The 27,807-nt window shown below is 44.9% G+C and overlaps 1 protein-coding gene across 3 annotated transcripts in view; it reads left to right on the top strand.

The window, feature by feature from the left end:
- Positions 1-2,077: 2,077 nt before the first annotated feature.
- Positions 2,078-27,807, top strand: part of OLA1 (Obg like ATPase 1) — a 228,775-nt gene continuing 203,045 nt past the window's right edge. For 2 of the 3 annotated variants that reach the window (XM_074967613.1, XM_074967611.1), the window contains exons 1-3: positions 2,718-2,857; positions 3,000-3,103; positions 8,151-8,294. In XM_074967613.1, coding sequence (XP_074823714.1) covers positions 2,843-2,857; positions 3,000-3,103; positions 8,151-8,294 — 263 coding nt within the window. In that variant the 5' untranslated portion in view covers positions 2,718-2,842. Of the gene's footprint in view, positions 2,214-2,717; positions 2,858-2,999; positions 3,104-8,150; positions 8,295-27,807 lie in introns of those variants that run through there. The other variant, XM_074967612.1, reaches the window with a different exon arrangement.

Genomic DNA, 27,807 nt, shown 5'->3' with positions numbered 1-27,807 from the left:
CAATGTGATATATGCCATCATGTGCCAGCAATGCCCCTCTGCCATGTACGTTGGTCAAACTGGACAGTCTCTACGTAAAAGAGTAAATGGACACAAATCAGATGTCAAGAATTATAACATTCATAAACCAGTCGGAGAACACTTCAATCTCTCTGGTCACGCGATTACAGACATGAAAGTTGCTATTTTACAACAAAAAAACTTCAAATCCAGACTCCAGCGAGAAACTGCTGAATTGGAATTAATTTGCAAATTGGATACAATTAACTTAGGCTTGAATAGAGACTGGGAGTGGCTTAGTCATTATGCAAGGTAGCTTATTTCCCCTTGTTTTTTCCTACCCCACCCCCCCAGACGTTCTTGTTAAACCCTGGATTTGTGCTGGAAATGGCCCACCTTGATTATCATACACAATGTAAGGAGAGTGGTCACTTTGGATAAGCTATTACCAGCAGGAGAGTGAGTTTGTGTGTGGGGCGGGGGGGTGAGAAAACCTGGATTTGTGCTGGAAATGGCCCAACTTGATTATCATACACATTGTAAGGAGAGTGATCACTTTAGATAAGCTATTACCAGCAGGAGAGTGGGGTGAGAGGAGGTATTTTTTCATGCTTTGTGTGTATATAATAAGATCTTCTACACTTTCCACAGTATGCATCCGATGAAGTGAGCTGTAGCTCACGAAAGCTTATGCTCAAATAAATTGGTTAGTCTCTAAGGTGCCACAAGTACTCCTTTTCTTTTTGCGAATACAGACTAACACGGCTGTTACTCTGAAACCTGTCATTATAACAGTGGTTCTCAAACTTTTATACTTTAACATAGCAAGCCTCTGAGTGTGACTCCCCATATAAACAAAACCACTCTTTTTCTATTTAACACCATTACAAATGCTGGCTTCAAAGCAAGGTTTGGGTAGAGGCTGACAGCTCGTGACCCCCCATATAATAACCTTGTGACTCCCTGAGGGGTCCCGACCCCAAGTTTGAGAACTCCTGCATTATAAAATGGATTCTGAGCAGCATTCACACTATACAGCCTTCTCTCTGTAGTACTTTTAAATCATGCCCACTGCTTGGGTGATTGTCTGTAAAAAATGGCTAAATAGAAGCTGAGCCAAGGAGTTCTGAGTTGAAAAGAGAGTACAAAACAACTCTACCAGGGCATCTGAACAGGAAGTCAAGTCCAGTGAGTGAAAGTGTGCACTGAACCACAGCCATCCCAGGTAGAAATAAGGAGTGAGTTAGAGTAAAAATATTTATTTACATAGTACCCATAATCCAGTGTTTTATAGCATATGTATAGTGACTTTCATCCCCAAGGATCCGAAAGCATTTTACCAATGACATAAGAACGATATCATTCAATTGCACAGCACAGAAGTGTGGCAAGCAGCACTCTGCCAAAGTTGGGTGACAGGGGTGGGCTGGGGAAGGAAAGGGACATTATACAAGGATTCACGGCTATTTGTTTACGAAAAATGCCCTGGGATCTGCAGACTAGCCAGGCCCCGGTTTCTACAATCTTATCTGGAAACACCCCCCCTGCACCCCAGAGCCGCGTGACCAGCCGGGCACGAAAGCAGCAGCAAGAGTTTGTGGCCGCAGGTGAGGGGTGACAGCCAGTTTACCAGGCACTAATTTTGAATACAAAGAATCTGAGGAGCCTGACCTCTGCGCCACTGTACATTTGGAGTAATTTCCCCTTGCCCCGCTGCTCGCTCTCGGAGGCCAGCTGCCGCCCCCGTACGGAAGCAGCTCTTTTATTGCCGTGAGAGCCCTGCGGCTGGAGGGGCAGGGACCGCGCCTGTCTCTGGCCACGCACGGGGCCGCAGTGAACGCGTAACAGGTAACGTTAGAGGTGGGCCGGAGCAGCTGGGCGTGGGGAGAGCCGCTCCTGCTGGGTCTGTGGCAGGCCCAGCTGCCCAGGGCGGGGAGAGCCGAACCGTGCGCGCCCCGCACACGGGCTGGGCGAGGGCGAGCTAGCGCCTGACGCCCCCACCCCCCTTCAACCGCCGCCAGAGCCTCCCGCAACGCCCGCGCGAGCACGAGGCTCCCCCTCCTTTTGCGTGACCTTTCCTCTCTGGGCGTCCCCGCGGGCCCCGCCTGTTCCGCCTGCTGCTGGGGCGCCAGCGTGTGTGGCCGCCGTGTTCGCGCTCTCGTGGTTGAGGCCGGCGGGGGCAGTGTAAATATAACCCCCCTCATCGCAGCAAGGTGAACCCCCCCGCTCCGCCCCGGGCGGTATCTAGCGCGGGGGAGCTGGGTGCTGTCACCGCCGCACCGGTTCCTTTCCGGCCCGTCGGGAACGGGGGGCCGCGGAGCAGGCCTCGTGCAGCTCTGCGCCCCTCTACCAGCTGCCCCGGCGTGGGCTGGGGTTCAGCCGCCTCCCATGGGCTGGGGCACGGGGCAGCAGCGGGCCTCCGGCTGGCAGCACCCTCCCCCGGTGGGCCGCTGCCCTGCTCTCTGGTCAGCGGCCAGGGAGCGGCGCCCAGCCCTGGCGTGGGGCGCTTCGGCCTCGCCGTGCCTAGGCGCCCGACTCGGTGCCCAGCTGGCCCAGTGCCCGCCCGGCAGTCTCCGCCGTGCCCCTTACGTCCGCACGCGTCAGGCTTGGAAGCGGAGCAGGAGGCGGTAGCTGCCTCGGACAGGCCGAGTGGGGTGTGTGTTAAATTTCGCTCCCCCTCTTAGTCTCTGAGCCGGTTATTTTTAGCTCAGCCTTGCAGGGGATTTGCAGAAGCTGCAGCAGCCAAATCCATCTTCTCAGCCACGCGAGGTCTCTGTGCTGCGTGAGGGGGCCATGCGCTGCTCTGCCCGGCTGCTGCTGCTGCCTGCGGTGCCCTGCTGTCATGGCTCCCAGAAAGGTACCTGTAATCTCTCTGGGAAGGGAAACGTGTGTAGGGCGTCCGCACGCTGCCTGTTGTAGGCTCTGAGGGACTAGAAAGGAACTGGGGGGGTGGGGAACCGGGCTCCAAATATTAAACGTTTTCTATGTTGTCATTTCAGATGCCCCCCAAAAAGGGAGGTGATGATGGGGTTAAGCCACATCCAATCATTGGAAGATTTGGGACGTCGCTGAAAATCGGCATTGTTGGGCTGCCAAATGTTGGGTAGGTAACTGAGAGGAGAAGCTTTGGGCTTATCCATCCTCCAGACTGTAGCTGGTTGTGTTTAGTATGCATCTTAGCAGTCAAGTGTTGAAAACGTACAGGATGGAACAAAACTTTATGCTTTATTTTATGTGTTTATTAGTTAGATGAAGTGATCTGATTAGGCTCCATTGGTTGTTGAATTTGTTTGCATCGCAGTCATGATCTGGCTTGTCAATTTTATTATATTTGTTTGAATGTGAAGAAACAACAATCAGAGGGCTAAAATGTAATATAGTCATATACACAAATTTGTACATTAAAGCCTATCCTCTGGAAATGAAAAGCAAGTGAATAACTAAATCTGTATAAAGTGTTTGAGGCGTTGACTCCAATTCATTTGTGAAACAAATAGGTAGTTTGTGTGTGTGGTTTTTTTGTTAATGATCAAAATGCACTATGTTTGCGGTGTTGGCTTAAATCGGAACATTTCTGAAAGCCACTCATTTGAAAACTGGTTATATTTTGTGTGGAAACATGTCTAAAATGAAGGATAAAATCTAATTTTTTTTTTTAAGTTTGAATTGCTTTTAGGTTGAGAACATGAAAAATACTATCCTGTTCTACAATAACCTTACATAAAGGGCTGAAAAAATTATAGTGGAGAGAGAATATACTGAAAGAAACAATCCTTTATTGCCAGGGAGATAATGTTAGTAATCTGTTATTACCATTCCTAACTTTCATGCTTCTGTGGGCTGTATGTTGTAATAGTAGCAAATAATGGGTAAATTTAAGAGGGAAGACTGTAGACAGGGCAGGTTAATGATGCCACAATCATAAGCACTAAGAATAACTTTTATATTTTCCCTTCTTGGTCAAGTTTTCTGAGGTCTGTGAATGAAATGAGTTTATATAAAAATTTAGTGCTACATTGTTTGTGTGAGAGAAATTTGATAGGAAGTGTGATAATAGCTCTTTTCATCTGTAGAGCTCAAAAGCCCCTATCAAAGAGGTTAAGTGACTTCTCTTTAATTGAAGATGTTGGAATAACTGGGAAATGCATGAAGTTTATGGTAGATTATTAATAGTCATTGGTGATTATGCTACATTTGGAAAACTGACGCTAAGGTGAGGTTGCATAACAACATGGGGCACAAATGTTCAAACTTGCTGATCATTCGGTTTAGGCCTCTGTTACTCTGCAGCAGAATGTTGTGGTCCAATCTGACGCCATTTGTCTCACATCAAGATGGTTAATGTTCATCTGTATTCCACCATGCGCATCATAACTAGCACGATTTGACCCGCATCAGTGCTGTGGCTCCCCATGTTAAACATCACTCTTCCGCACATCTGCCATGAGGATGCTACAGACAGAATGGTTGACAAGATCAGGGCAGACCTGAGCTTACCACTATACACAGAACTCTTTGACCACCCAAGAATGTGCTTCTTGTCGAGACACCTATTATGGGCAACTTCCCCTGCCCAGATTTCTCTGTGACGTAAGTGTGGCATGAATAATGGTCTGCAGTGGACGTCAGAAACCAGTGTCTTATAACTGACCTGACCATGCGTTTACTCAGCTTTTATTTGCCATGCTGCTTATGGACCACCTGAACCGTTTTTGAATGGGCCAGGGTCAGTGTGCAGCAAGCCTTCACGCCTGGGTCCAAAGAAGGATCCTACGTGCTGCTGTGTCCAAAGATAGTGTCGGTTACTGACGATTGCCCTCTGTTAGTTGTCCCCTGGAATTATTTTAGTCCCGGGTTCAATTGTTCCCTCCCGTAGGCTGGGGGGTGGAACCTCTGGATATGCTCCCAGATCTCAATAGGTGATCAGTTTGGTGGTGGTTTACTTTTTAAAAAATCTTCCTCCTCACATTAAATTTGTATAGTACAAACAGGAATAAAACTTTTAGTTGTTAAATGATTGCAGCATTTTCTTTTTCACTGGCTTATAAAGTATTTTATACAAATATGAAAATAAACTTAGACACTGTTAATTGTTTTGGAATTGATCGTAAACAATTCTGATAACTTCACAACTTAAATGGTATTTTTTTTTTATTTTTATATATAATTTTAAAGAAAAAGGATATGTTGCTTTCCTGTTAGCCAAGAAGTTCCTTTTAAAACTTTCTTAGGACAGCAGCACCAAAAATACTCTTGTAATTATTATTTATACAGGGTATTGCTGTAATACTAATTTAACCATAAATTTCTTTATTAAATCTAAAGACTAGATGCTATTTATACAATTGATCTAAACATGCCTAAAAAGCCTAAATAATAAGCAATTTACTATATCCAACTAGCAACAAAACATTTATAAGCATTTGATCAAGATATTTACAAACAGGTTAAACCCAGGGATGCTTAGAGACATATTGGTCATCTCCAGCTTGGTCAGGCAGATGTTACCATCCCTTGAAGAGTTTACCTTTTGTAATACTCTTTAACCCAACAACTTAGCTAAGGCCAGATGAAGCCATTTTTTAAATAATACATAAAAAAATCTTATTGCTCCTAGTATGTAACTAAGTGTTTTATTTCTATTACTTCAGCACAAACATTAAATATGAACACTGATATATCAAAGGGTCACTTCAACAACACGACGCTTTTCTCATGATCTCACTCTTATTTGGTCATGTACTTTTGGTCTTATTGCTTATGCTAATATCCAACTCCATTTAAAGCCATCGTTCACCCAAATCTTCTAATGTGGGCCTACATTCCTATACCCTCCTTGCTATTTCATTGCATTCTCTGCTCACACCTGCTTGTGCACACGTTTTTGCAGAGCCTGGTGAAAGTTATGTACCAGAAACAAGAATATTGTCAGATATACCAAGTAAACAAACTGGAGTTTTGTCACACTAGTAGGCTAAAAGAAAAGGAGTACTTGTGGCACCTGAGAGACTAACCAATTTATTTGAGCATAAGCTTTCGTGAGCTACAGCTGCAGCCGATGAAGTGAGCTGTAGCTCACGAAAGCTTATGCTCAAATAAATTTGTTAGTCTCTCAGGTGCCATAAGTACTCCTTTTCTTTTTGTGAATACAGACTAACACGGCTGCTACCCTGAAACTAGTAGGCTAATAATTCTCAGATGAAAATGTAATTTTTAAGTGGATAGCATCTCTTTGAGACAAATGGTATTAGGTACGATGCATGTAATAACAAAATAAACTCTCTGATGGTTGTATTGTATATTTAACTCATTCAACTTTCAAAATTCTGATTTTAATAATGGGATTTTTTCATAGCTTTCTATAAGCCACCAAGAATCTTTCTGAAATTAAAAGGGCAATAATAGCAACACAGGAAAAAATAGAATAGTAGACTTATAACTCATGGTCTGATCCAAAGAATATTGAAGGTAATGGGAGCCTTTTTGTTCTCTTCAATGGACTAACGTATTAGGCATTCAGAGAGGATTGAGGAGTCAAGTAAAGTTCAAAACAAATGGCAGACTGAGCGATATATAAGCAGTCTGTAACATGGTGTGAGTGAAAATGCTCTACTTAATAGTTTGATATTGATAGCAGTTCTACTATTGGTGGCTAGCTCACATGGTAAAGAAAGTTTAAGATACTTCTATCTCTCAACTAGAGGAATAGTGTATCCATATAGAATATTTCAAATTGTTTAATATGATGTCCTTTTCAGACTTCTCCTCTTTAGATTTTCCTCTCATCTCTTGTCTCCTTGCCTATTTAAATCTAAATGTTCTGCCCAGCACAAGTAATAAAGATGCTATGGATCTAAATAATGCCCAAGGTATTTAAAGAACAAGAGTTTGTAGAAACAGGGAAAGGGTTTCAAACTCTCATTTGTCAGTGTGGAACTACTTCAGTTGGATAAGAAAATAATTGTTTCATGCCTGGCCATTTTATCTTATTTTGCATGGTAGGAAAAAGTGTAGTTTTTGCCCTGAGAACAAAACATTTTTGTGATCTGCTTTTGGTTTACTGTACCTCTATTTTTGTTTTTGATAACATTTAGTGAGAAAATTTTAAAGACACAAATGAGGGTTGGGTTTCCATTTTCCCCTTTGTACCTTTGAAAGCATCTTGTACTAGAAGAGGGACAGCTGATAATGTTTAATGAATTTTTAACTCCTCTTCTGGTCTGTACTAGTTCATGGTGGTATGATCTTTGTTCATAATATTAATTATTTTGTGGGATCCGGTCTTTGTATTTTGGATCTCAGAATAGAATGAGAGAATTTTTTATCTTGTTCTTTTTAATACCTCTAAATCAGAAATCGGCAAACTATAGCCCGCGGGCCACATCCAGCCCCTGAGCTCTCGGCGGGGGAGGCTAGCCTCCGGCCCCTCCCCTGCTGTTCCCCCTCCCCCGTGGCTATGCTGCCACGCAGGTAGCACCGCTTGCGCCCGCTCACCTCCCAGGCGTTCCAATAAGCCTGTCCTGCCACTCTGAGCAGCATGGTAAGGGTGGGGGGGGGGGGCTTTGGATGAGGGACAGAAGGTCCCAGGCATTAGTCAGGGGACAGAGGGTGGTTGGATGGGGCGGAGGTTTGGGGGTGGTCAGGGAACGGGGGGGTTGGATAGGGGGTGGGGTACTGGAGGGTCGGGGGGTCCTGAGAGTGGGAGGACAGGGAGTGGAGGGGTTGGATGGGGTCCGGGGGGGCCGTTAGGGATGGGGGGTCCTGGGAGGGGGCGGTCAGGGGACAAGCGGGGGGGGTTGGATGGGTTGGGGGGCCTGTCAGGGGCTAGGGGCCTGGGTAGGGGTCAGGGCAGTCAGGGGACAGGGAGCAGGCAGGGTTGGATACGGGGGGAGGTCCTGGGGGGGCAGTCAGGGGCTGGGGTTCCTGGGAGGGGGTGGTTAGGGGACAAGGAGCGGGGGGGGGGTTGGATGGGTCATGGGTTTTGAGGGGGGTGGATAGGGGGCTGGGATCAGGCTGTTTGGGGAGGCACAGCCTTCCCTACCTGGCCCTCCATACCGTTTCGCAACCCTGATGTGGCCCTTGGGCCAAAAAGTTTGCTAACCCCTGCTCTAAATGAAACTGGATTAAGAGGGTCTTCTTTTTGTTTTTAGGAAATCAACATTCTTTAATGTGTTAACAAAAAGTCAGGCAGCAGCAGAAAACTTCCCTTTCTGCACTATTGATCCAAATGAGTCTCGGGTACCTGTGCCAGATGATAGGTTCGACTTCCTATGCCAGTACCATAAGCCTCCAAGGTAACTCTAAATCTTATTTTTTTTCCAACTAAAATGCTTTTTTAACAAAAACTGTCCTAAATTATTGTAAAAGATGAATGTCAGTTCAGTGCTGGCTTTTTTTCTTTAATCACCTTCTTCTAAAGACTACTTCAGTGTGTGTGATTTTAGTTTAGAATTAAGACCTCTTAGAATGTGACTTGAAATGTACAAGTAATTGGAATCTTGTGCCTTCCATCTGACATCTGTGATAGAACAATTAGGAACATAGGAATTGCCATTCCTGATCAGACTATGTAGTCCAGTATTCTCTCATCCCAGAGTGAACAATTATGATTTAAGCTGCCCACTGAGGATCTTTATCAGTTAGAGCTGGTTTATGCCATGATGGGTTTACATCTTATTTTTTATCCTATTTTAAAGTAAATGTATATGCTCTAATTGTCCCTAAAAATATTCTAATCCCTTTTTAAAATTTTACTGAGCTCAGGGCCTCAATGATGATGTATTAGTGAGTTGCACAGGTTATTTTTTTTCTAACTGGTCCACTATTTACTTTGGTGGTTGTAAATTTGCTTTTGAGTTTCATTAAATGTCGTCATTTTTTTTTTAATAAGAGGAAAAAGGTCTGCTCTTAGTTAACCTCTTTCTACTATTATTTTATATGCTTCTATGATATTTTCATTTGTCTCCTATAAACAGTTAAAGAAACAGACATGCATATAAAAGCTTCCAATCAATTTTATCGCCTGTCTCGACTCTTCTTTCTGTTATAAGACATATTAAAGTTATATCTAATATGTTCAGCATCAGACTTGGAGTATACATACGTAAAAGCCAAAAATCTTAATTTTAAGATGACCCCTTTTTATTTGCTTTTGGAAGTCAAAAACTGTATAAACACCTTTCTTTATCGCTTAGAAATTCTAGTTTTGAGGCTGCTGATGTAGCCAGATCATAATCAGTGTGAAATAATCAGACAATAAATGTGGTGTATCTCTGCATTTTGCATGGTTTGTTACAACTCAATTTTAGTACCAAATCAGCAGTAGAACTAAAAGGGATAATGAAATTGTTGGCCAAATATTAATTTCTTAAAACTTGCAAACCTGTTGCTAACTGTAATTGATAGGTACATATTTCTAATACTTTTCAAATAGTTTTTCTAATACTGGAAATCAAATTAGTATAGAGATCTTTGTTATAGATTTCTTCTAATATGATCACTGATAGCATAAGTGATGCTATGCAGGATGTAGAGTAAAGTTTTAGTTCTTGCCCCAGTGAGCTTGCAATCTAAGAAAACAAAACTACAAAATAGCTTATTGTAGAAACACCAGACGTAGTGGTTGCAAGGCATAATGGCTCAGTTGTCGTTTTCTTGAATCCTACTCCAAGACATAGTGGTGTGTTAACACTGATGGGCCTTATGGAAGAATGGTGTTTTGAGGAGGAGAAGGTAGGGGATTGAAATCCTTCTGGGGTCTGTGTTCTAAAGTAAAGGTGGTGACATGGGTGAAAAAATCAAAGGGATAATTTTTTCTTGATCTTAATGCAGTTTAAGCGGAAAAACTTCTGTTTTAATTCAATTTCTGTTCTTTTTATAGAAACAGTATTGACACTTTTAAAGTAGCCAGTTAGTACTCTTTTTCCCATTTCTTAAATATTACTGAATATTGTCTCTTGCTAAACCTTTAGGCATAAATAGTCACAGTTACATGAAAGTCACAGTTTGAACAGCACTCTGATTCATTTTTACAAGCTTGCTTGACTTTATAGATACTCAAAGGATATGGGAATTAGACTGTTTCCCCTGCAGAATTGGGGCTGCAGAGCTGCTGGCCACTGGCCTCTGCAGTGCCCCACTTGGCGGGGGTAGAGGCTCTGCATGGTCTGGCTGCTGGACTTTTTCCTCATTCTCCAGGGGATGGGAGAGTGACTGAAAAACCCAGCTCTGGCAAAGGGTGAGAAAGGGCAGGGCCACGTCACACCATATTCCCTGGTGGAACAGTAAAGAAACTGGGGGGAGTAAAGGGTCTGGGGGTGCAAGTGTCTGTGCTGGCGGCTGCCCTGTGGCTGGGCTCTGGGGGGAGGAGGGTGCAAGTGTCCCCACAGCTGGGCTCTGGGGGAGGGGCGTTCAGGTGTCTGGGGGCCCCATCCAGCACCCCCCAACTGGATTGTTGTAGGAGTTTCTTTAACTCTCTACCCCTGGAGGAGTCTTTCGTTGTTATGGGCATTGTTGATAGGTATTTTGAAAAAAATTACCAAAATAATTGAAACTGGAGTGATTATACTGTTGTTTTTGACAGATAAAATATGCAGAATTTTAAAATATTGTGTGCAGAATTTTTAATTTTTTGGCAGAGAACTCCCCCAGGAGTAGGTATTGCTACCTTTACTTCTGCGGTGCCTTCAGAGCTGGGTAGCTGGAGAGCAGCAGATGCTGGCTGGCCGCCCAGCTCTGAAGGCAGCCAGCAGCGGCACAGAAGTAAAAATGGAAATACCCTTCCATGACACCCTTATTTCTGCATTGCTGCTGGCAGTGGTGCTACCTTCAGAATTTGGCTCCCAGCTAGCAGCCGCAGAGCTTCCTGCAATAGGGGGAGGTTCCTGGAGATGGGTCTGACCCAGCCCCGGGAGTGGCTCCTGCAGGGGAAAAGGAAGTCCTGTCCCTCACCAGCCTGGCTAGGACAAGCCATAGGAGCCCTTTGTACGGTAGGAGCCCTCGGCCATAGTGCCCCCAGCCCTGGCCTTCCCTGGCTCCAGGCCCAGTGCCCTGGCACTTGGGGGTTAAATGGGCCTTGGGCTGGCTGTGTTTGGGGTTGACCACAGAGCCCCCCCTTTCCAACCACAGTGCCCTGGGCAGTCGCACACATTGCCCACCCATCGGGCTGGTTCTGCCCCCACACCATGCCACCCTCGCTTCTGTGCTAGTGCTGCGTTCAGAGCTGTGTGCTCGGCTAGTAGCCGCTGCTCTCCGGCTGCCCAGCTCTGATGGCAGCACTGCCGCCAGCAATAGCGCAGAAGGGTGGCAATATCGCCACCCCTCCATGGCCCCTTTTTGGGTTGGGATCTCCATGGTTACACTGAAATTTCAGTGTAAGTATCTGAAATCGTGAAATTTAAAATTTTTAAAATCCTATGATGGTGAAAAGAAAAGGAGTACTTGTGGCACCTTAGAGACTAACCAATTTATTTGAGCATAAGCTTTCGTGAGCTTATGCTCAAATAAACTGGTTAGTCTCTAAGGTGCCACAAGTACTCCTTTTCTTTTTGCGAATTCAGACTAACATGGCTGTTACTCTGAAACCTATGATGGTGAAGTTGACCAAAATGGGCGGTTAATTTGGTAGGGCCCCACATATTTTGCAGCTTACACTCTTTTAAATCTGCAACCATAAACAATGTCACATTCCTTTACAACAGGCATTTGTTTCTTCTCCTACAGCCAGAATACAATAATATCCTCTCCAAACTTAGCAATTTAAATGCAGTTCTGTATGCTATTTCTCTTGAAGGATACACAATGAATGTTTATATTTTCTGTGTCAACACTAGCATTGTACACTTTAGTTACTTCAATAATCTCAGTTCAGCACCTCAAGACTTTGTTTATTCTATCGCCTAAACAGTTCCGTGCATCTTATTACACTGTAAATCATTACAAAACCATTTATTCAATAAGTTCAGAGTTAAGTCTGTATGTTTTGTGAATTTGAGAGAAGATTGTAGGGTAGTGATTAATGAAGTGGTGGCTTTTTTTATTGTTTTGTGTATGGTAAATGCATTTAATATTACTGAAATACAAGTTAAGGTTTTTTTTTTCTCTTGAAACTTTAAATAGTATTGCAAACCAATAATTTGAAATAGCTTTCAAATAAAAGTTAGCAATAAGTTGCTTTTTTTCCTTATAATTAAAAAGACTATCCTGAATCTCTTTATTTACTGGATTGTCAGATATTTGGGATGAGATTCCTCCCCACCGCCCCCAAAGTTCTCCGTGCTAGCTGAAATCTGCTCATATTAAAATAAACAATGGGAGTTTTACCATTCACTTCGATGGGAACAGAATTGGGCCATCTCTGAGCCCTTTTGAAAATCGTACCTGTGGTCTAATATATGCAACAATTTTTGAGATAAAAACAAAGCATTTAACTCCACATAGGAATATACACAATTTATCTGGATAAAGCACTGCCATGTCTGCAACCGTATAAGATAATCCGTCTTTCCAGAACCACATAAATTTACAGGCCAAAGTTTCTCTAAAACGTATGATTACATAAAATCATCTTTGGCCTCATTCTGTTTATCTTGCACTTCAACTTGTTTGTGCGCCAATTTAAGTCAGCTTGTGTGTGACACTTATATTCTGGCATTAAAAGTAAATGTGCCAGCAGTGAAACAGAATTTAAAGACCACAGTTTGGACTGTCTTTTTTTTTTTTTTTTGCCTGGCAGGAGAGAGCAAAATTTAGTTCCAGTAGTGTATTTTGTTGCTTTGGTAACTTTGTATTCAATCTCTAAAAACCAGGCATCTACAGTAGATTCATCCTGATTCCCTTACGTCTCTTAGTTTCTTATTAATAAGATGTCTTTCTTAATAAGATGGTGCAGACAATCTTGACTCTTTCATTTTTACTTCTTCGAGTGCTTGCTCATGTCCACACACACCTAAGTTGAATGCTCACCACATACACCAGTGCTAGAAGTTTTTTCCCTCAACAGTATCCATAGAGGACCAGCTTTGGTGCCCCCTGGAGTGGCATGCATATACCACGATATATAGGGCACCGCCAGTTCCCACTACCCTCAGTTCATTCTTGCCACCAGTGATGGTGCTGGAACTGTTGCTGCTTCAACTAGTGCGGTTGCTGCTCATTTGTATGAACTAGTTATTTCTTGTATTATAGTGAACATAGTTTTCTGTTAGTGTTTATAAATCCCTTAGCTATAGTTAGAGACTTCGTAGGTCCCGAACGGGACTTTGCCTCAGGATGGGGCATGCCCCGGTCCCCAGGCTTTAAGCCCTGTGATTACCCCAGGAGGCCCATGCCTGTTAGGGATCCACACAGCAGTTGTCTGCGTTGCTTGGGCGAAGGGCACATTAGTGAAAAGCACAAAATTTGCAAGTCCTTCAAGCCAAGGACTAAGAAGGAGCGCTCTTAAATGAATATCGCGCTCCTTCTGGAGTCTGCCCTCACCCCAGCACCGGAGCAGCTCTCCGACTCGGTGCCGAGCACCGTGACCTTGGTATGCAGCGCCCCACTGGGATCGTCCACGGGCTGGCACTGATCCCCATCCATGGCTCTGACCAAGAAGCCCAAGAAGATAGTGCAAGGCCAGTCTCCAGCCTCCCACAAGGGAAAGGATAAGACACAGTGTGATCAAGGTCCAATGCCAGGCAGCTCTTCACCCACATCGGGATCTCTGGCCCAAGCTCCAGTGGAGCGATGTAGCCCAACCCGCTCCCCGCCGGCTACCCCGGATAGTGGCAGAGGCCTCCATCAGCTCCAGGTACTGTCCATGCCAGAGGCCCTGCAGGCAGCGCAGGAGATCATGTCCCACCCAGTGCCACCCACGCTGGCTCCTGTGGTTCCCTGGTCACAGGGTAAACCCATGTTCAGACCGCTTCGGTCCCCATCTCAGCGTCACCATTCCCCGTCAAGGGGGGGGCGTCCTGCCAGCGCTCGCCCTCCTGTAGCCACCATGCATCTGACCGCGAAAGGCAGATGCGGTGCAGTCTCATTTGCTCCCTGGACCTTGCATATGGGCAGAGAGGCTTGAAGCTCAGCTCGGTGGCTACTGGGTGCAGACCTTTGGAGGCACGCGGCCCCCAGGTCCTGATACCTGATATCTCTGAGACCATGGTATCACTCCAGGGACCTGTCGAGAGATCGACGTTGCCATTCCTCAGACTTTCACTGATCCCCTAGGAGGGCATCTCCACATGCGGGTGCATCCCGGCACTGGGCCCGTTCTGACTCCTGGTCCCACTCCTCATCCCTGTACTGCTTGTCAAGCATGAGATGTAGATTGCTGGTTCCAATTCATCAAGTGCCACCGGTTCATAAGACCCTGCTCCAGATTGGACTCTAGGCGGCGTGACCAGCACCAGTCAGGACAGAGCCACCGTTCTGCTTCGTCCTGGTTGTCTGGGAGTGACTGCTCAGGATCCAGCCCTGGTTTGGAGCGAGGTTCCCTGATGGTGGGACAAGTTCCAGTACCAACTATGTTGGCACCGAAACTGGCCCCGTGGCCTCGGGCGCAGTGGCTGGTGCTGTGATACCCATGGAACCCGTGGGGGTTCACCCAGCCCTCCCAGACCACCCACTCAGTGTCTGGAGCATCGGAGAGACCAGCTGTCTCTCTCTCCCGCCCTCCTCCGGTGCAGAAAACCTCGGGCGCAAGGACCCTGCAGGTCCAAGAGGGAGCAGGGGAACAAGCCACTGGGCCACTGATGGTTTTTGAGGACCCTACGGCACTGGCATCTTCATAGTTGTTGCCAGACGAGGCTATAACGGGGTCCCCTCTCCCGGTTCCTCCGGATGATGCTGAAGCGCACTAGGAATTACTGAAGAGGGTCACTACCAACCTGGGTCTTCAGGCAGAGGAGCTAGAGGAGCCCTCAGACTCTCTCTTCGATGTCCTCTGCTTCACAGCCCCGGCCATGGTGGCTCTTCCCCTTCATGATGGGATCTCTAAGATCACTAATGCCTTGTGGCAAACACCCTCTGCCCTCCTGGAGATGAGTGGCAGGGAGGAGCACAAGTACTTTGTGCCATCCAAAGGCCACGAGTAGCTGTACACCCACCCTGCTCCCAACTTCCTAGTGATAGACTCATAGACTTTAAGGTCAGAAGGGACCATTATGATCGTCTAGTCTGACCTCCTGCACAACGCAGGCCACAGAATCTCATCCACCCACTCCTGTAACAAACCTCTAACCTATGTCTGAGCTACTGAAGTCCTCAAATCATGGTTTAAAAACTTCAAGGTGCAGAGAATCCTCCAGCAAGTGACCCATGCCCCACACTGCAGAGGAAGGCGAAAAACCCCCAGGGCCTCTTCCAATCTGCCCTGGAGAAAAATTCCTTCCCGATCCCAAATACGGCGATCAGCTAAACGCTGGGCATGTGGGCAAGACTCACCAGCCAGACACCCAGGAAAGAATTCTCTGTAGTAACTCAGATCCTACCCCATCTAACATCCCATCACAGGCCATTGGGCATATCTACCGCTAATAGTTGAGGATGAATTAATTTCCAAAATTAGGCTATTCCATTATCATCCCTTCCATAAATTTATCAAGCTTAGTCTTGAAGCCAGATATGTCTTTTGCCCCCACTGCTTCCCGTGGAAGGCTGTTCCAGAACTTCACTCCTCTGATGGTTAGAAACCTTCGTCTAATTTCAAGTGTAAACTTCCTGATGGTCAGTTTATATCCATTTGTTCTTATGTCCACATTGATACTGAGATTAAATAATTCTTCTCCCTCCGTGGTATTTATCCCTCTGATATATTTATAGAGAGCAATCATATCTCGTCTCAGCCTTCTTTTGGTTAAGCTAAACAAGCCAAGCTCCTTGAGTCTCCTTTCATAAGACCGGTTTTCCATTCCTTGGATCATCCTAGTAGCCCTTCTCTGTACCTGTTCCAGTTTTGAATTCATCCTTCTTAAACATGGGAGACCAGAACTGCACACAATATTGCAGATGAGGTCTCACCAGTGTCTTGAATAGTGGTACTAACACCTCCTTATCTCTGGAAATACTAGAAATACCTCACCTGATGCATCCAAAGACCAGATTAGCTTTTTTTCACGGCCACATCACATTGCCGGCTCTTAGTCATCCTGTGATCAACTGATACTCCGAGGTCCTTCTCCTCCTCTGTTACTTCCAAGTGATGCGTCCCCAGCTTATAACTAAAATTCTTGTTATTAATCCCTAAATGCATGACCTTGCACTTCTCACTATTAAATTTAATCCTATTACCATTACTCCAGTTTACAAGGTCATCCAGATCTTCCTGTATGATATCCTGGTCTTTCTCTGTATTGGCAATACCTCTCAGCTTTGTGTCATCCACAGACTTTATTAGTACATTCCAGCTTTTTGTGCCAAGGTCAGTAATAAAAAGATTGGTCCCAAAACCGATCGCTGAGGAACTCCACTAGTAACCTCCTTCCAGCCTGACAGTTCACCTTTCAGAGTGACCCGTTATAGTCTCCCCTTTAACCAGTTCCTTATCCACCTTTCAGTTTTCACATTGATCCCCATCTTTTCCAGTTTAGCTAATAATTCCCCATGTGGAACCCTATCAAATGCCTTACTGAAATAGAGGTAAAGTAAATCCATTGCACTTCCTTTGTCTAAAAAATCTGTTACCTTCTCATCGAAGGAGATCAGGTTGGTTTGACATGATCTACCTTTTGTAAAACCATGTTGTATTTTGTCCCAATTACCATTGACCTCAATGTCCTTAACTACTTCAAAATTTTTTCCAAGGCCTTGCATACTACAGATGTCAAACTAACAGGCCTGTAGTTACCCGGATCACTTTTTTTCCTTTCTTAAAAATAGGAACTGTGTTAGAAGCGGTTAACCACCAGGAGCAATGAGATCAACCTGGGGCTACCCCTAAGAACAGAGTCCAAGAGACTAGACTTGTTTGGGCACAAGGTTTATTCATTCTCTAGCCTACAGTTGAGGTTGGCTAGATTGTCTGACTCGATGGGTAGTGATCAATGGCTCCATGTCAAGTTGGCAGCCGGTATCAAGTGGAGTGCCCCAAGGGTCGGTCCTCGGGCCGGTTTTGTTCAATATCTTTAATGATCTGGAAGATGGTGTGGATTGCACCCTCAGCAAGTTTGCAGATGACACTAAACTGGGAGGAGAGGTAGATACGCTGGAGGGTAGGGATAGGATACAGAGGGCCCTAGACAAATTAGAGGATTGGGCCAAAAGAAATCTGATGAGGCTCAACAACGACAAGTGCAGGACTCTGCACTTAGGACAGAAGAATCCCATGCACCGCTACAGACTAGGGACCGAATGGCTCGGCGGCAGTTCTGCAGAAAAGGACCTTGGGGTTACAGTGGATGAGAAGCTGGATATGAGTCAACAGTGTGCCCTTGTTGCCAAGAAGGTCAATTGCATTTTGGGATGTATAAGTAGGGGCATTGCCAGCAGATCGAGGGAGGTGATCGTTTGACACTGGTGAGGTCTCATCTGGAGTACTGTGTCCAGTTTCGGGCCCCACACTACAAGAAGGATGTGGAAAAATTGGAAAACGTCCAGCGGAGGGCAACAAAAATGATTAGGGGGCTGGAGCACATGACTTATGAGGAGAGGCTGAGGGAACTGGGATTGTTTAGTCTGCGGAAGAGAAGATTGAGGGGGGTATTTGATAGTTGCTTTCAGCTACCTGAAAGGGGGTTCCAAAGAGGATGGCTCTAGACTGTTCTCAGTGGTAGCTGATGACAGAATGAGGAGTAATGGTCTCAAGTTGCAGTGGGGGAGATTTAGGTTGGATATTAGTGAAAAAGTTTTTCCTAGGAGGGTGGTGAAACACTGGAATGCGTTACCTAGGGAGGTGGTGGAATCTCCTTCCGTAGATATTTTTAAGGTCAGGCTTGACAAAGCCCTGGCTGGGATGATTTAGTTGGGGATTGGTCCTGCTTTGAGCAGGGGGTTGGACTAGATGACCTTCTGAGGTCCCTTCCAACCCTGATATTCTATGAACCATCAAACCCTCCTGGGACGCTATGATTTTAACATGTGGCAAGCCATGGCTGAGTTGAGGGCTCTCTTCCTGAAGCTTCTAGGAAGGAGTTCCGGGCAATAATGGAGGAGGGTATGACTGCGGCCAGGGTGACGCTCTAAGCAGTGGCAGACACTGCTGCCCGAACCATAGCCTTGGCTGTTGCCATGCACCGGGTGTCCTGGCTGCTCCTCTCTGGCTTGTCCATGGAGGCTCAGCTGTTGATGCAAGACCTTCCCTTCGATGGGCAAGCCCTGTTTGCGGAACAGACTGACAATAAGCTCCATGGCCTAAAGGACTCCTGCACGACCCTTAAAACGCTAGGCCTGTGCGTTCCCGGCCTTGCCCGCAACATTCAAACCTCAGGAGCCTCCCCATAAGAAATCTAGAGGCTACAAGTGGCATCCTAGCCAACAGGCCTTTCTGTCGAGCTCAACCCGCAATAAGCAGGCGGGCAAGTGCTCATTTTGAGGGTACGCCTGAAGGCGATCTATCTGACTGTTCCCAGGATCTATCCTCACCCTATACTTGCTAGCTTTCCTCATTGTGGGGGCATCTATAACATCGGACCGATGGGTCCTTCAGTACGGTGGCGCAGGGTTACACCCTTCAGTTACTTTCTACCCATCCTTCCCACCCCCCTCCCCGTCCCTCTTCAGGGACCCCTCTCACAAGAGTTTCCTTGTGCAGGAGGCAGAGGGGCTACTGCAGCTAGGTGTGGTGGAGGTTGTTCCTCTAGAGTACCAGGAATTAGGGGTTCTATTCCCGCTACTCTTTTAATCCCAAGGGCGGTCTGTGACGTATCCTGGACCGGCAAGACTTGAACCGCTTCCTAGCGATGATGAAGTTTCACCTGGTCTCCCTGGCCTCCATCATCCCCTCCCTGGATCCGGGAGACTGGTATGCAGCCCTTGATCTGAAAAATGCATACTTTCACATCGCCATCTTTGAGGGAACCAAGCACTTCCTCCAGTTTACGGTAGGTCCCAACCACTATCAGTTTGCAGTCCTCCTGTTTGACCTAGCGACAGCACTGTGCGTGTTTACCAAGTGCATGTTGGTGGTGGCTGCTTACCTCGGACATTGGGGTGGCCAGATCTACCCATACCTCGACGACTGGCTAGTCAAGGGCAGCTCCAGGTCCAAAGGGATGTCATGATGCTGTTAGCCACTTGCTATCACCTTGGCATGTTGGTAAACGGCAAAAAATCCACATTAGTTCTTGTACAGAGGATAGAGTTCATCAGAACGGTGCTTGACTCGACCTGCACCAGGGCGTTCCTGCCACTGGAGAGATTCAGGACACAGACGGACCTCATTGCAGAAGTCTCTGCGTTTCCCCTGACCACAGCCAGGGTGTGCCTGTGCCTCCTAGGTCACCTGGCAGCATGCACATATGTGGTGCACCACGCCAGGCTCTGAATGTGACCCCTGCAGCAATGGCTGGCGATGATCTACTCCCAATGCAGGGACCACCTGGAAGAGGTCATTACCATCCACGCAATGATACTTACCTCACTGCGATGGTGGACTGACCCTGGGAAAGTCCTGTAAGGAGTTTCCTTTGTCAGCATTCAGTTGAGTTGGTTTTGGACACCTCTGACCTCAGCTGGGGGGGCGCACCTCGGCACCCTCCAGACCCAAGATATGTGGTCCCCAGAGGAAATGATGCTACACGTAAATGTCAAAGAGCTCAGGGTGGCATGCAGAGCTTGCGCGGTCTTTCTTCCTCAGCTGTCGGGCAAAGTGGTCAGAGTCCTGACGGACAGTACAGCCTCGATGTTCTACATCAACAAACGAGGGGGAGCGTGATCCTCGGCCCTCTGCCAAGAGGCACTCCATCTCTGGAACTTCTGCATTGGCCACGGAATCCACCTAGAAGCATGTCACCTTCTGGGTGCCAAGAACACGCTAGCAGATCAGCTAAGCAGGGACTTCTCCTCTCACCACAAGTGGGTGCTCCACCCATAGGTACCTGGCACAACCTTCCAGAGGTGGGGAACTCCCCAAGTGGATTTGTCCACCACCAGGCAGAACAGGTGGTTACACAGTTTTGCTCCAGATGGGGTCTGGGAAAGGGCAAGAGCTCCCTCTCTGATGCCTTCCTCCTGCTGTGGGCAGGAAGCCTGATGTATGCGTTCCCTCCAATTCTGCTCATCAGCAAGGTCCTAGTGAAAATCGAGAGACCAGGCTCAGGTTATCGGGATTGCCCCAGCATGGCCTCTCCAGCACTGATTTAGGATGCTATCAAGCTTGTTAGTTTTCCCTCTGTGGCCCCTGCCTACCAACCGAAATTGCTGTCGTAGGATCACAGTTGACTCTTGGACTCCAACCTTGCGCCCCTCCACCTCACTGCGTGGATATTGTGTGGCTGAACCCTGAGGAACAGGCCTGTTCAGAAGGGGTCCAGAAGGTCCTCCTTGAGAGTAGAAAGCCCTCGACTAGACAGACTTATCCAGCAAAGTGGATGAGGTTCTCCCATTGGGTGGCTGAACGGGGCATCTCCCCTTTGAGTTCTTCCATGCAGTCAATCTTAGGCTACCTGCTTCATTTAAGGAACCAGGGCCTGGCACGCTCCTCTATCAGGGTGCATCTGGTGGCCATTTCCGCCTTTCATCCACCAATCCAGGGGCAGACTGGTGTTCTCCCAGGACATGACAATTAAGTTCCTCAGAGGCCTTGAGAGACTTTTTCCTCAAGTTCAGGCTCCAGCCCCTCAGTGTGATCTCAATTTGGTTTTGTCCAAGCTCACAGGCCCGCCCGCCCTTTGAGACTTGGCCTCGTGCTTCCTGTCTCACCTATCGTGGAAAGTAGCTTTCCTGGTGGCGGTGATGTCAGCGAGGCGAGTCTCCAAGCTGCGAGCCCTGACCTCAGAATTGCCATACACGGTCTTGTATAAGGACAAGGTCCAGCTTTGGCCCCACCCGGCCTTCCTTCCCAAGGTGGTGTCTACTTTCCACATGAGCCAGGGCATCTTCCTTCTGGTCTTCTACCCTAAGCCCCATGAGATGCTTTGGATGTAAGAAGGGCCCTGGTTTTCTACCTAGATCGGACAAACCCTTTCCGTAAGTTGACTCAGCTTTTCATGTTTACAGTCCAGGTCACTTTTTGAATTTTTTAATGTTTTCCTCCAAAGCACCTGCAACCCCTCCCAGCTTGGTATTGTCCGCAAATTTTATAAGTGTACTCTCTATGCCATTATTTACATCATTGATGAAGATATTGAACAGAACTGGAGTCAGAACTGATCCCTGCGGGACCCCACTTGTTATGGCCTTACAGCATGACTGTGAACCATTAACTACTCTCTGGGAACGGTTTTCCAACCATTTTTGCACTCCCGTTATAGTAGCTTCATCTAATTGCATTTCCCTAGTTAGTTTATGAGAAGGTCATGTGAGACTGTATCAAAAGCTTTACTAAAGTATACCACATCTCCTCCTCCTCCTCCTCCTCTTCTCTCCCCCCCCCCCCCCACACACAAGGCTGTTAGCTCTCTTTGAGAGGGTATCAGGTTGGTTTGACACAATTTTTTCTTGACAAATCCATGCTGACTGTTACTTATCACCTTAGTATTGTTTAGATAATTGCGAATTGATTGCTTAATTATTTGCTCCATTATCTTTCTGGGGAGAGAAGTTAAACTGACTGGTCTGTAATTCCTCAGGTTGTCCTTATTTCCCTTTTTATAGATGGGCCCTATATTTCCCCTTTTCCAGTCTTCTGGAGTCTCTCTCCCGTCTTCCATGACTTTTCAAAGGTAATCGCTAATGGCTCAGATATCTCCTCAGTCAACTCCTTGAGTATTCTGGGATGCATTTCATCAGGCCCTGGTGACTTGAAGACATGTAATTTGTCCAAGTAATTTTTAACTTGTTCTCTTCCTATTTTAGCCTCTGATCCTACCTCATTTTCACTGGGATTCACTATGTTAGATGTCCAATCACCACCAACCTTCTTGGAGCAAACCGAAACAAAGAAGTCCTTAAGCACCTCTGCCATTTCCACATTTTCTGTTATTTCTCTTCCTCTCCCCACCCACCCCGCATTTAGTAATGCGGCCACCCGAGGGCTTTGTCATGTGGTCACTGCCTTGTGGGTGGTGATGGGGGGGGGGCAAAACATTGTTAACAACATACAAATATAATTTTTCACAGAAACAAATTTACTAGCTGGCAAGTCTTTAATAATAATTTAAAAAAAGGCAACCAAAAAAGCAAGAGCAGCAGCAACAACAAAAAGAAAAGAACATGAAAAACACATTATTTTGTTTCTGTTCTGTTTAGGTCCAGTAAAGAATAGACAACTGTACATTTTTATTATTGAGTCTGCAATAAAAACCTACATAAATAAATTACAATGACGTGTGTGTCTGTATATAATATGCATTTTTATTTTTCCTAAAGTTAATTAAGGCCATGTCTACACTACACTTTCATTGTTAAAACTTTTGTTGTTCAGAGGCATGAACGCCCCCCCCCCCCCCCCCCCCGAAGGACAAAAGTTTTAACAATGAAAAACACCAGTGTGGACCGTGCTTCATTGGCGGTAGACCCTCTCCCAGTGACTAAGCTAACCCCCCTCGTTGGGGGCGGTTTTATTTTTTTTTAACTGGGAGAGCGCTCTCCCAGCAAAAAAGAGTGGCTATGCTGTGCACTTTACAACAGCGTGGCTGTGCCGCTGCAACCGCGCCATTGTAAAGTGCACAGTGTAGATATAGCTTAAGTAGTTTAGGAAAAATTGTCAGAGCAGTCACCAGCAAGAGTTGATGGCCGTGCGCTGAGGCTACCAAAATTTTTCTTGTGAGAATCCCTAGAGGGTGCTGTCTGGATGTTCCTGGGTGGAGGAGGGAAAATGCAAACTTTTTTGTGTGGAAGCAAGCCCAAATACGTTAAAATAGCTGGGAAGACAATTAGAGTTCTGCAGTCTTCAGTCATTCTTGGGAGCTGTCTGGGTGTACAGTGCTTCTGGTTATTATATTATGTGCTAAATATGGCAGGCTGCTGCTGCTACCTGTTCCATTGTTGACTGCTACTCATTGTGTCTGCAGGTGGACTGCTGATAGGAAGCATGGCATAACACCAAAAATGCTTTGTAGGAAACATTCTTTGTTGGGGAAAAGTCCTTACTGATTCAGAAATCTGTTTACAGCATTACAGTTTCAAGAGTGAGTATTATTTAAAATAAATCTTTTAGCGAGGTCTCATTTTTAAGCCTTAGAGTCAGTAATGGCACCAAATATCTTTATTTATAGTTCTCTATCATTTTGCCAAACCCAGTTGTGGTGGGCACTTGGCTGATGCTAAATTCTCATGGGGAGAAGCTTAGTTTTTAAAGCTTCCGTTTTGAGCCACAGAAGGCAGATGCAGGCAGCCAGATGTGAAGAGCTTTTAATTTGCTCATTCTATGGATACAGTATACTTCACTTACAAAACTGAGCCCAACAAATACATTTACATTACAAATTTTTGAGGTCCTTGCAGTCTCCAAAATCTGCTCTAGCTTTTCAGTGGTCTTTATTTTAAAGTTCCTACTCAAACACTAACTAAGTTTGGTTAAAAAGAAAAGTGTTGAAATGTCAAAAATGTAAAGGCAGCAGCTGTCAAGTCAGTGAAGTCTGTTCATGCCAGCTTGCTTGGCTTAATCAGAACAGGAGTGCAGGCACTCATGTATCTGAAAACTAAGTCAGGAAAAAGCCAAGTGGACTGCATTATATTTTCAAGCCGTTGGCAGGTGCTTATAGCACTCCAAAATTGCTATGGAAGCAGATCATCTGATGGTGAAACCGCTAATACTTCTGTGACTGACCATAACACAAAGAAAACAAACCATGTAAGTTCTCAAAGAGGGCAGCCTTTAAGAGGTACAGATGAAAGACTAACTTCAGCTTTGTTACACTGATCCAAATTTAAAGTGTTTGTTCATCATTGCTTAAGAAGACTTGCACAGCTACCAGATGAATGAGTGCTATGTCTGATAAGTATCATTCTTTCAAATATCTGACAGGGACTGTGTTTATATATTGGTAAAAGGAAAATCATGCCATTTATTAACTATAATATTTGCTTTACTTACTGCCCTCCAATGAGAGTATTAGTAGGCAACCCATGGCTATCTACTATTTAAAGAGGGGCTTCCTTCATCTAATCTACCTCAAACAGAAACTTGTATGGACAGATGAACCTGGCACTGTGACCTGGAGATAAATAACTAATTTGGGCTCTGCCAGACAGATGCAGTAGTGGAGACTTCCTCCAGAATTAAAATCTGAGGACTTTTCAGCAAATACACTGGATGGTATCAACTGCTGGGATGGCTCATATATAGAGAATTAACCTCTTATGTTTGTAGGACCCTGGATCAAATAGCATTTAGTAGGCTAAAAAGCAATGCCTTCGATTGCACTAGTAAGCAGATAGGAGATAAGTGCAAAGCCATCGCATTAAGGAATGTACATTAATCAACTTTATAAAGTCAAGCAGGTAGACTACTGGAAGCTTCAAGTAGTCTAAACTGCAAGTGGTCTTCAGGGATAGCCTTATGTAGATTGGCGTGCACTGATCCTAAGTAGATTTGATAAAAGGGCATCCTGGTGCACCTCCAAGAAAAAAGGTTGCAATCACCTAACTGACATCACGTGTAAAAATATGCTTTTGGCTATTGCGGCAACCTGAGAAGCCAGAAGCACTTTTAAGGGACCCATGGGTTGCAAATTTCTGTCTCAAATTGTGGGGTGTGTGCAAGCTCTTTCAAAAGAGGAAACAAATGCAGCACCCACCAAACCCGCTAGTATAATTTCTGTCTTGTATATGAACTGAATACAAAAATATTATGCAACCTCTTTTCTGAAGACTTTGCAACAAATGTGTAGCATCTTGTAGTACTGCATACTACTGTGTATGAGGCCATCTATGAAAACAACTTGAGAAATACATTGTCAAACATGCTCAAGCAACATGGAAACAGATGAAAGTATTGTGTGGCTGTATGTAGGGATCTAAGTCACAAATGTGAATTTATAGAGGCATTGCTTTCAGAGACATTTAGTTACTTTTAGATAATCTCCTCCTCTTCCAAGAGGGGTCAGATTGAGAGTTTTCAGGGGGAAAGGGAAGTGTAAGGTAGTACTTGTCCAAACTCTTTTCACAAGACTAGATATGTACACTTGAAATGCTAAAAAGAGATGCTGCTCTGAGTTGTATGTGTGGATGGAGTATGATCATGTGTGATTGCTTGGCTCCACTGCATCCTTCAGGGTTGTCTGCTTTGTGGGGGCAAGGGGAATAAATTGTGATAGTCTCCCAAGACCATCTGTTCTTGAAGCAAAAATGTGCTCTCATTCACAGTAGCTCGTGCAGATCTTCACAGTATTCTTTCCTCCTCTTTATTCCATGCTTTGAGCAGTGAAATACTTTAAATGTCAATATTGTTAATTATCATTACTAGGATCTGAGTTAAGATCCATTGAGGTGAATGAGGCAGTTCTTTAAGCTATAATTTGTGTCTCTGCAAATTCAGCAGACGTGTCTGTATCGCTCTGTACACTCTTTGAAGATTGTCCTCACAACCATAACAAACTAGAACCCCTTTTTTTAAAATGAAAGTTGAAAGCATTGAATTGGCATGCTGGCATGTACTGGTACCTCAACCAAGCTGTTTTTTAGTTCTATAGAATTTCAAAGATAAACTTTCAGTGTCAGTGTGCTTTAATGATGTATAATACTGTAAACATGCTATCACTTGGGACTTAGCATCTGAAAATAATATATTGCTTATATACTCATATAGGGCTCATTCTTCAATTTATCAAGTTATTTCTAACTTTCAGATCAGTAGCATATGCATGTGAATACTGTAAGCAAAATTGTGCATAAAATAGCTTGATATTACAGTACAACAGATACGCAAAGGAAGAATGAATTTTGTTAATATAGTTTTAGATTGGGGTTCTATGAAAAACACAAATTGTATACAGTGCTACTTAAGATATGAAAATAAAACAAACATTTTGTTAATTTGCTAATACTAGTCTAGAAATGTGATCTTTCAGTTACAGGTTGAGATGGCATAACTACTGTTCTAAGGTCTCTCTCCAAAGGCAAACCAAAACCATCCTGTTAAATGTATAATATGTGAACTGCTGACAGTTTTAAAATATAGGGGCCATCCTTAGTTTTTTCAGTTTTGAAAGATTTTGCTGATTTGTAATTCCTTTATGCTTCCAGTGGTATTTCCTCATTTTAACTGATACTAATCTTAAAAATGGAAGAAACTGTGAGATGCCTGTATGCACCATAAAGAAGGCAATTTTTCATGACTCAGAGATACTGGGCCATTACGAAAATTAAGTTAGTTAAATTTGTGAGAGAAATGTAAAATCATAGTGTTTTTTTGAGACAGTATGTGATCATTCAATAACCATAAAAACAAAAGAACATGGAAGGTTGCATAGTCAGTATTAACACTGGCATTCCTGACTCACATGCTTAACTGCAACCTTAATATCTTATTAATATTATTTTGCATTTAATCTGTGAATGATAGTGACCTTGTTTTATATCAGTGTTGCAATGAGCTACCCGAGTCTATCACCTCTATCAATCAGGTGGCTGTCACGCTGTCTGGAGTGGTTCACGACCATGAATGCCAACCTTAAGGCAGACTGTCAAAAAGCAGGATAGACACCCCAAACTATTTGTATGTTCTGTAATTAGATTTCACTAACCCAGTAACAAATGTGAACTCCTGAAACAGTATGACACTGCTTTGGAGTCAGATAGCCCCTTGGGCACTCGTGCCACCCAGGTAAGCTGGATTTAGTGATAGTTGGTTGCCATACACCGAAGATGACAAAAGATTCAGGTTGCTTCCAGTCCCAACAGACCAATCACTTATCCTAGGTCAATTTGTACCTCAGATGTCATACCAAAGACAATGCTTGTAGCCATTCCTATAGTAAACTAAGGATTTATTAACTAGGAAAAAGAAATGAGATTTATTGACAGGTTAAAGCAGGTAAACACATACACACAAATGAGTTAGTCTATGGTTCTAAAAGGTGACAGAGTTATAGTAAGCTGTCAGCACCCAGGTTGACCCTGGGGATCTCTGCTTCTGTTTCATAGCTCCAGCCCTGTCAGAGTCCAAACAGTAAAAGAGATGAAAAATTTTCTTGTTCAGTCTTTATTTTCTTCTTCCAGAATTCAAGCTAATGGGATGAGCCCTTTTGCGCGTAGCCTGTGGAGGGTCAATTAGCGAAGTCTTTGTATCGTGATGTCCCACAATTGGCCATTTAGTTTTGATACTCCTTCCTGATGGCAAGAGACGATTCTGTCTGACAGGTTGACAGTTTCAGGGCAAATATTTTTTTACAGTTAAAGCAAAAACTTACTTACATCTGTATCACATGCTGTTTGGTAATATTTAAGTGAAATTAATACATGCAGCAATTTAAAAGCATTTCATAAAGTCTAAACACGTTGTTATAAGTTCAGTACCCATCTTAACCATACTAATTCATGTTGCTGGTTTGCATCAATGAATTTGTTAGTGTTTGGCTGAGGCCTAAAGCCTTGGCAAGAGCTGGCACCTGGTTTGCCAGCATCACAGTGGCACCTCCTGTTTCTGATAATATTACACTTGGACTTAGTGGGACAGATAGTAAATGTTGGCCTCCAGGCCTGTTATCTGGAAACTGCACTTTTCCCTTCACGCTTCTGGACATCTTTGCTCAGAGATTTTCCTTTAGCAGTGTCTGTTCAACCCATGCA

This window comes from Natator depressus, chromosome 11 (assembly GCF_965152275.1).
Source record: "Natator depressus isolate rNatDep1 chromosome 11, rNatDep2.hap1, whole genome shotgun sequence".
Taxonomy (NCBI): domain Eukaryota; kingdom Metazoa; phylum Chordata; order Testudines; family Cheloniidae; genus Natator; species Natator depressus.
This window is presented reverse-complemented; position numbering and strand designations above follow the sequence as displayed.